General features: G+C 37.2%; 1 protein-coding gene across 1 annotated transcript in view; it reads right to left on the minus strand.

Moving 5' to 3' along the window:
- GNAI3 (G protein subunit alpha i3) overlaps positions 1-9,246 on the minus strand; it is a 44,274-nt gene extending 35,028 nt beyond the window's left edge. Inside the window, exon 1 of the mRNA XM_051993133.1 lies at positions 8,949-9,246. Within this exon, the coding sequence (XP_051849093.1) occupies positions 8,949-9,066 (118 nt within the window). The 5' untranslated portion in view covers positions 9,067-9,246. The remainder of the gene's footprint in view (positions 1-8,948) is intronic.
- Between the last annotated feature and the right edge of the window lie 1,105 nt (positions 9,247-10,351).

Below are 10,351 nucleotides of genomic sequence, written 5' to 3' on the forward strand. Positions count from 1 at the left end.
TGTCTAAGCAAACAAACATATACTATATCTATGAAATGAATACTGTATGAGGTAGTTTTAGGAGGAAATGTATAAGCTAGAGGGAAATCAAGGAAATATTTACAAAAACCTACCAGTTGAGGCTTGAAGGAAATCAGATGAAGTTAAAGAGGAATGTCACGCACTTCAGGCATGGAAGACAGCCAACATAAAGGCATTAAGAAGGGAGATGGGTTGCTAAATGTGCAAAATAGCTATTAGAAAAGTGTAGTCAGATCACAATGTGTGGAGGGAAACAAGCTAGAGAATACTAGAAAGGTAGAAGAGAATCTAATTTCATTTCCTTCATATAGCCAGGTTTAAAAAACAAAACAACAACCCACAAGCACAAAATCCAAATTGCCATTAACAGTTAAATAAATTCCCCGTATAACTATCTTCAAAAAAAAAAAAAATTAAAATGGGAGTAGGGAAAGGAGGACAAAAATTAAAATACAGATTTAAATAACAAAGATAAACAGAAAATCAGGCCTGGTGATATAAATTTTCTGGAATCCACAATACCTTACATTTGACTAAAAAAAAAAACATTCAGTGAAGTGGAAACATCTGAGCAATATTTTAATGATACTGATGACAAATGTACTCATTTACTTTTCTGAGATGAAGTAATCTTCATGGACGTAATACTCATTAGCTTCTAAGAAAACAGAAAATTCTTAATTCCAGAAAAAATGAATTTCAGAGTACAATGATTTAAAATGTTAATGAAATTGGTTTGTCTTAAATTCAGTACCTTTTTTTTCCCTTGCAAATTTATTTATTTTTAATACATATTGGAATCATATTGGGAGAGAAAAATCAAAGTAAAAAGGAAAAACCATGGGAGAGATTTAAAAAAAACAGGAAAAAAAAAAAAAAAAAAAAAAGAAGTGAATATAGCATGTGTTGATTTACTTTCCGTCTCCAAAATTCTTTGTCTGGATGCAGATGGCATTTTCTGCCAAAATCTACTGGGATTGCTTTGAATCACTGAACCACTGAGGAGAACCAAATCTTTCACAATTGATCATTCATTGTACGTTCTTGCTATTATTGTATACAATGTATTCCTGGTTCTGCCTGTTTCACTCAGGATCAATTTGTGTAAATCTTTCGAGGCTTTTCTAAAATCAGTTTATCGCTTTTTAATAGAACACTAATTATTTTCATACACCCCAACTTATTCAGCTGTTCCCCAATTAATGATCATTTCATTTTCCAATTCTTTACCACCACAAAATGAACTGCTACCAACCTTTTGGCACATGTGGGTCCCTTTCCCTGTTTTATGATTTCCTTGGGATACAGACCCAGTAATGGCACTGCTGAATCAAAGGACCCTTTGAGCATAGTTCCAAATTGCTCTCCAGAATGGTTGGATCAATTCACAACTCCACCAAAAATATATTACTGTCCCAGTTTTCCCACTTCCCCTCCATGTATCATTATCTTTTCCTGGCATCTTAACCAATATGAGAGATATGAGGTGGTACCTCAGAGTTGTTTTAATTTGTATTTCTCTAATCAACAGTGCTTTGAGAGTATTTTTTTCATATAACTATAAATAGCTTTAATTTTGTCATTTGAAAATTGTTCATATCCACTTATGAATAGAATGACTTATATTCATATAAATTTGACACAGTTTTTTATACATTTTAGAAATGAGACCTTTATCAAAAACATTGGCTGTAAAGATTTTTTCTCAGCTTTGTGCTTCCCTTTTAACCTTGTTCTATTAGCTTTGTTTGTGCAAAAACTTTTTACTTTAATGTCACCAAAGTTGTCCATTTTGCTTTTCATAATGTTCTCTAATTCTTCTTTGGTCATAAATTCCTCCCTTCTCCAAAGATCTGATAGATAAATTATCTCTTCTTTTTCAAATTTGTTTATGGTATTATCCTTTATTATTCCCAAATCATGTGCTCATTTTGATCTTGTTTTGGTATGGGTATGAAATGTAGGTTTATGTCAAGTTTTTGACATATGTTATTTTTCAGTTTTCCCAGCAAATTTTTGTCAAATAGTGATTTCTTATTCCAGAAGCTGGAATTTGGAGATTTATCAAATACTAGATTGCTATAGGCTTTGATTATTGTGTCATGTTAACTAATCTATTCCACTGATCTACCACTCTTATTTCTTAGTACTAAATGATTATGATGATTTCTGCTTTATAATATAATCTGAGGTTTGGTACTGTTAAGCCAGCCATCAGTCTTCATAATTTTTTTTCATTAATTCCCTTCATATTCTTAATTTTTGTTCTTCCATATGAATTTTATTATTTTTTCTAGTTCTATAAAATAATTTTTTGGCAGTTTGATTGGTATGGCACTGAAAAACAGAATTTAGGCAGAATTATCCTTTTTATTATATTATATTCAATACTAACAACTATATTATTTGATTGGCAATACTGAATATTTTAAAACTTTAAGGATCTGTAATTTAATCGAACTACTGCAACTTAATGAAAGGTATGCTGGATTTCAACTCAGGAGAGGCTTGGACTGGACTTTTGCCTTATGACAAGAGATATATTGGCTTTGAGAAGTCCCTTAACTTCCTCGGGCCATGATTTCCTAATTTGTGAAATCAAGATGACAATACCTGTAGATCCTACATCACAGAGTTAGTATAAGGAGCAAATAAGATAGAACAAAGCACTATGTGAATGTGAGCTCTTTTTGTTATTCCCTCCACTAACAATCTCTCTATAATTTTGTCGATGGCCTTAGTTGCAATGACCAAAACAAGAAAAAACAAATAAGCCATCATTCCATAAGCAATCCTCTTAAAACTTAGGTTGGTTGTCAAGCAACAAGAACACAGTTAGTCTTGAGCACATTCAAAGTTTTCCAGTATGGCAGTAGCAGCCAAGGCTTCAAAGAACACCTATACATTATAATGAGGTACCATTAGAGTATAACTTTAGTGAAATGACAAAATTGAATACTAAATTGTCTTTTTAAAAAAATACTAAATTATTAATGGCATCTATATGTTTGTCTAATAAATTGACTTAAGAGCTGCTAATTAACTTAGTGAAATATTTCCATAAATGTACCCTACTATCTTATTTAACATGGTGCTCACTATTCAAACCATTCTACATTTGTTAGTCTAACTATCTCCAAAGCTTACATCTATCAAATAAAGTATTGTGACCTGTGCAAAGTCTTCATGTCACAGGTAGTGTCTGAGCTGAATATTGAAGGAAACCAGGATTTGAAGAAGTGGAGGTTGGGAAAGAAGGATGTCCCAGGAATGGGAGCTAGCCATGAAAAGATATGGAGAAAGGAGATGATTGTCATGTATGCAGACCAACCAGCAGGCCGATGGTCTCTGAAAAACTGTGAGCAGGAGAAGCACCAAGAGGCAGAAAGCATAAACTGTCCAATTTTCAAAAAGAAGACAAATGTCTTGAATTATAATTTCTGAGCCTAAAGTTGGTTCCAGATCAAATTCTTAAGCAGATGAGATAACCTGTGAACCCTTAGAAAGAAAAGAGATGATTTTAGAATCATTAAGACTTAAGAGCTGGAAGAAATATCACCTAATTCAAGACTAACATTTTACAGACCAGGAAACAGAATCAGGGAAACTACATGTCTTGCTCATGGTGACAGAAGTAGTAAATACCAAGTTCAGGATTTGAACCTACATCTTTGAACTGAAGTCAATGATCTTTCCATTATATAATGCTGCTTCCCAACTTAGATTTAATGATAACAAGTCAAGTCAGTCTAATCTAATTTCTTAATTTAACAGGATTACTAGACTCATGAATTAGGGGAATGATACAGATACAGGTATTTGACAGTTTTTACTGTTATTCTTACTAATAAAATGGAAAAGCATAGGACCAATGTTAACCTGAAAAATCACAGGATTTTTTTCAACTTTTTTTTTTAATCACCGTTCTAATTCTAAAGGAAGGGAGGTATATGTGGGTGGGTATGAGAATGGGAGGTGTATACATACACACAAGTTTTATCAAATTTGCAGAAAAAACATAACTGAGAGTGTACAATATACTGCATGGCTGAATTAGTATTCAAAAAAAGTTTGACAGGTTTAAATGCTGGGGTAGAGCCAATAATATGAAATATAATTGAGATAAATGTAAACTCCTGCACCTGGGTTAATTTAAAAAAAAAAAAATCAACTAAACAAAGAAAGGGAAGGAGTGTTCTTAGAACATAATATGTAAGAATAAGATGGAGAGATTTAATAGGTTTAACATTAAGTCTGTAGTGTGTTATTCTAGCCCCCCCAAATAATATTGATCAAATCAAGCTGTTTTAAAGTAGTATAAGCAGGATAATTAGGTGACTCAAAACCATGCATTAAAGATCAGTTGTAGAAAATGGAAATGTTTAGCCTAAAGGGAAAAAAAGGCTTAAGAGGAAATAAATAAGTCTTCAAATATCTAAAAGACTTCTAGATGAAAAAATTTATTTTTGTCCTGCTAAGTTCCCAAAGGCAGAAGTAGGAACCATAAACAGAAGTTAGAAGGAAGCAGATTTCAGTTCAACCTAAGGAAAAATGTTCTAAATTATAGACAGTAAAAAACTGGAAGGGACTTTCTCAAGAAACAGTTAGTGTTCTATCATTAGAAATCTTCCAGAAGAAGTTGTGGGCAGGTAGTATGGCATAGTAGGTAGAGAACTGGCCTTATTATCAAGACCACTTGGGTTCCAAGTTTATGTCTAGTACTAACTGCATAACCATGGGCAATTCTTTTAACCTCTTTTCTGCCTCATTTTCTTGATCTGTAAAGTAGAAATAATATTAGTTGCATGTACCAGTAGAACTTCCCTCACAGGGATTTTGGAAGATTCAAATGAGATAATATAAGTAAAACTCTCTTTTTTTTTTTTTTAAATTTTTATTTAATGATTACTTTATATTGACAACATTATCCCTTGCACTCGTTTCTTTTCTGATTTTTTTTTTTCCCTCCCTCCCTCCACCCCCTCCCCTAGATGGCAAGCAGTCCTTTATATGTTGGATATGTTGCAGTATATACTAGATACAATATATGTTTGCAGAACCGAACAGTTCTCTTGTTGCATAGGGAGAATTGGTTTCAGAAGGTATAAATAACCCGGGAAGAAAAACAAAAGTAAAACTCTCTTAACTACTTTAAAATGTTATATTAATCATTACTGTCATCATTATTATTGCATTATTATTGTAAATAAGGCACATCATAGAGGCATTCATGACTTCAATAAGGATTGAACTGAGGTCCAGTTTATAGAATTCTATGATTAATCTGGTGAATTAAATTGCTTACAATTTAATGTACGTATGGAAGTCTTTTTCATAGTTTGATCTATAAACACTAAAGATTAGACTGTGAGATCAATGTCCAACTTCAGCTGGCCAATGCTGAACTATATATAGTCTACCACCAGTTGTTTAAAAAAAAAAAAAAGAGAGAGAGAGAGAGAGAGAGAGAGAGAAGGTGGGGGAGTGAATAATACTTAAGAAATAGTTTTAGGATTAACTCTGAGGTTCAGATAGTCAAATTTTAAGATTAAGATCCAATACTTATTTTTAGCACTACAAAATAATGTAGAGTGTGAACATGAGTAAATTTGGATAATACACAGTGTTAGTTTTGAGACTTTAATAGATGTTAACGTTCCCCATAGACATCTCATTTCAGACAGGTTTTTTTACACTTGGCCTGAGTACCCATTACTATATCACTCAATCTGATTGCATAAAGGGATGGAGAAGAGAAAAAGGAATTTTTTGATTGGATTACGGTTTTTCATAGATTCATAGATCTGAGCCACAGCCTAAGATATGGACTTATAAAAAGAAGCACACAGATGATCTACAACAGGAGGTAAAACTGACCCAGTACAGATACTAAGAAATGAACATAGGTACCTGGGAGAAAGAGTTTTTCATAAAGTCCACCCCAGGGATAACAGATGTTTTAAGAGAATCCACATGACTCACAGCAACAGAAATAGCAATAGCCAAAGCAATAATAAAACAACAAGAATTCCCTTGATCTAGCCTTCTGGAGTACAAAAGAAGCTTTTCATTGGTATTTCTGAACCAAGACTTGTAGAAAAGAAAAATTTAAAAAAAAGAAAAGTAGAGTCACATGACCCTAGTGACTAAAAGAAGTGCAAGAGACTGAGCCATAACATGACAGAGCAATTTACATCTTTTCCTCTACTACTGAGCAGGTGCAATGGAAAAAAGGCTGATTTAATTTCACTTTCCTTTCTTTTTGTGGGGGAGGAGGGAAGAAGGGAGAAGTTAGGAAAGGCATGACTGGGTCTAGACCACCAATGGACCCAACTCATGGATAAACACATAGAGTCTGACCTGCTCTATTACCAATATGGGTCAGTTTTTCCCCAGACTGCTAGCTCCACCCCACCACTCTCCCCAGGATACACCATATCAATGCTAGACTTTTTGGAGACAACAGAAGAGTTTTAGCCCTATTGCTGCTCAGAACTCCTGAGCTCAAGTGATCCACCAGCTATATAACCTACCTCTCAAGTCTCCCAATAAGATTAAAAGTCATGTCTTATAGACATTAGACAGTAAAATGTCTATATTTTTATATTATTGCTGCTCTTTGGGGACTAGAGTAGCATTCTAACTCTCGAGATCTGTACAGGTTCCTTGGAGACAGAGAGATAAATGAGTCTCTTTCAAAGATGTCTCAAACACACAGTTGTGTCTAGAACCCCCCTGCAGAAAAATAGTATTTAATAAAGAAAAGGAGGAATATACCTTGTATGTGTATGGATTTCTACGAATCCTTTGTGTTTTTAAGTACTTCTGGAGGACAGAATAAAGATTGTTCTATATTTTATGTGATTTTCTTCAAGAGTTGCATTGGAGTTGAGGGAAATTTTATTCATGCATACAGAGATCTTACATGAACTATATTCTGCTGTAACTCTGAGGGACAAAGCACAATGGGGAAAGATATAGCCAAATTCTGAGGTGAACAGAATAATCTCAGATTGAGTATGTGATTCAAAAGGTAATTTATGAGAACTTCCAGATTGAACTCAATTGTGTAAATTCAAAGTATGGAATAATATATCCTAGGTTATACCTGTAACCTGAAAATATTCAAACCATAAAAACAAGTACAGTTGGGGAATATGGCAAATACTTGAAGATCTAATACAACTATGCTTACTTATGTCCTATACTGAGTTCTCTAAAGTTATTTTACAACATCATGAGATTTATGTAATTTCCTTTGAGGAGATTACTCCATTCTTCAGGAGTAATTCAGTTTCAAAAAAAGGAGAGGAAGAAGGAAGCTATTCCAAACCTTCAAATTTTTTTATTCCTAATGAACCTGTAGAAACAATATCAAATTAATGTTGTCTGATATACCAGAACCCTAAATGCCAATTTATTCTGGATGATTATTACAATGTTTGATCCCAAAATACTTCAAAAGTTCAAAGGCAATCTTGCTGAGTGAAAAACATATCTGCCTTCAAAGAATACCACTAAAACCAAATTTCAGATGTCAGAACTGTTAATTTCAGGCTTTGTTTTAAGGCTCTCAGAAAAAATAAGAGAAGAACCAGTCCTCCAAAAGTTTGTTACTCTTTAAAGAAAAAAAAAAACATCACTTTATAGTTGATTTCAAAGTTTATATCAACTTGGATGACTGATTTGTGTTAATTATCCTTTTCTTTCAGTTCAACTCACTCTTAACAGAAAAGCTACCTTTTCTCTTCACAATCTCCTGATCACTCCTTGGAGCTTATTCAACCATCTATAATTCAAAAGGGGGGAAAAAAGAAGTTGCCTGACAAAGTTAAGGCTACTGATACTTCTGTAGCAATTGCCTCAGACATACAGAAGCAGTAGTCTCTCAATGCCAAGACACTTTCCTCTACTTGCAGAGAGTCCTGCCACATAGCCATGACGGTATTGATCTCTCATTCCCACCCAAGCAGGTACTTCTTGTTAATATTCCTCTCTTCACCTTGCTCACTAATCCTAATGTCTATTCTCTATACAATTAAGCAAGATAGAGAAAGAGAGCTGCATCTGAGGTCGGGAATGAGCTGGGCTTAAATTCTAATTCTGACCCCAGCTAAATGATCATGAACAAGGGACTGAACTTTGTTGAAGCCTCAGGCTCCTCCTCTGCAAAAATCAGATAGCAAGAGTATTCACCTCAAAAGGTTGTAGTGAAATTCAAATGAGATTTTTTTTTTTGCCATACACAACAAAAAGACCTTTATCCTTATGTCTGGGGGAAAGGGGAACAATAACAAAAAACCTTTCTTGTGTCTGGTCTTTCTGTGTCAGCATCCTTATATATTTGTGAAGTGTTTTGCAAGTTTTGGAGCAGGGGGTCAGAAAGTATTTATCTGGCTCCTCCTGTGCTAAGTGCTGGAGATACCCTCCCCCAAAATAGCAAAAATGGTGCTCTTGTTCTTAGGGAGCTTTGGGGGAAACTGACAAATCTATCAGCCACGCTGAGCTATTATAATTATTATTACTACTAAAATTATTATAGAGATTGCTCCGGTAAGACAGTCCTGTCCTTCCCTTCCTCCTATCCCCCAACCTCCGCATACAACTTAGCCCTGGTCGGGAGCTACTATAGTCCCTCCCTGGACTTCGTAGGCCATGCCCAGGCTGGGCACCTTACCTGGACAGCCTGCTCCGCCCCTCCCCCACGCCCAAGGGGGGCCCCGCTCAGCTGCTCACTTCGGCCCCCCAGCCCCACCCTCCACAGGCGCGCACACACGAACACGGATACACAGACACACACACCCCGGCCACGCCCTCCCCAGCCCCTACACACACCCCTCCGGTTACGCCCTCCCAGGTTCACAGACTCCCGCACCCCCAGTTTCGGTCCCCCTCGCTTCATCCGACCCCCCGCGGAGCCTCCTCACCAAGTAGCAGTAGCTTCACCTCCTTGGCCGCCTTCTCGCCGTCCTCCCGCAGGTTGCGGTCGATCATCTTGCTCCGCTCCACCGCCGCCTTGTCCTCGGCGCTCAGCGTGCAGCCCATGGCGGCGGTGGGAGAGGGGACCGGGCCCGGGGTCACTCACACAGCACGGAGACCGCGGCTCCGGCTCCTGGGGGATGCAGCTGAGACGGCGGCGGCGGTTACTCTCGCTGGGCGGAGGCCCCGTCCGTCACCTTCCGTAGCTCCCGGGGAACCGGATATCCTGCAGTGACGACACTTCCGGCGACGCCCCGTGGCCGTTACCGTTCGAACTAGGCTCTCGGAAGGAGGAAGGGAAGGAAAGGGAAGTCCCGGCAAGGGAGAGCCTTGCCCTAACTTGTCGGGGGCTCCTAAGGAAGAGTACGGTAACGAACCCCAAATTCTTCCGTCATCATCCATTCGGCCCTCCTACCCTAGCGAGTCACAGGCTCGCCCAGTCCGAGCTGGCTTCTCGGCCACTCTCTTCGTTTTACAGATGGGAAAACTGAGGCCCACAGACATTGAGACTAGAATTCGAACCCCGAAATCCGATACTTTGATATGCTTGCTCTCCTTTTGTCTGAATGGCTACCTACTTGTCAGGATATCCCAGGATGTCATCTTAGAGATCATCCATTCCCACCCTCCTGTTTTATAAATGAGAGACGTGAGTTCCAACGGAAACATGGCAGGATCTGAAGTACGAGACCCTAGATGCAGATCCTGGCATGGAGACTTAGGGGAAGTCACTATAGCTTTGCGAAGCCATTCTGATGATACTCCTAGGCTGAGAACTGAGCGACGGTCTGAGTTCGAATCCCTCGCTTTAAGAATGAGGAAACAGACGGGAAATTAACAAGCTCCTGAGTCTACATTCAATGCTCCTAACACTATACCACATTTCCTAGTTCTGTGACTGGAGACAAGTCCGTGTCCTCACCTGTAAAATGAGCCTTCTAATGCCTCATAGGATTCTTAAGAAGATTCCCAAGAGCATACATTTGTGAAAATAAATATAAGCACAATTATAGAGATATAAATATATATAGCATTATATACATATTCACTATATCTTTTATATTATTATATAATTGTATATATGTATACATATAGTGCACTTATTATAAACCATGTTTCCAAACCTTAAAGCACTATATCACAAATACTAGTTATCATTATCTTTCCTTGTCCAAGGTCACATGTAGAGGGTTCTTGCCATTAAACATCCTTCATTTCAAGCCTGATTCAGCCCTGACATAAAATCAATCTTTCTCTCAGCCAGTGAACATCTTGGTTCTTTGCCCAGTAAAAAGGATTGCTTTGGAAGGCAGTCAGATCACAAGAATGGGGGGACTAAGTCCAAGTCCCT

This window comes from Antechinus flavipes, chromosome 4 (genome assembly GCF_016432865.1).
Source record: "Antechinus flavipes isolate AdamAnt ecotype Samford, QLD, Australia chromosome 4, AdamAnt_v2, whole genome shotgun sequence".
Classification (NCBI taxonomy): Eukaryota; Metazoa; Chordata; class Mammalia; order Dasyuromorphia; family Dasyuridae; genus Antechinus; species Antechinus flavipes.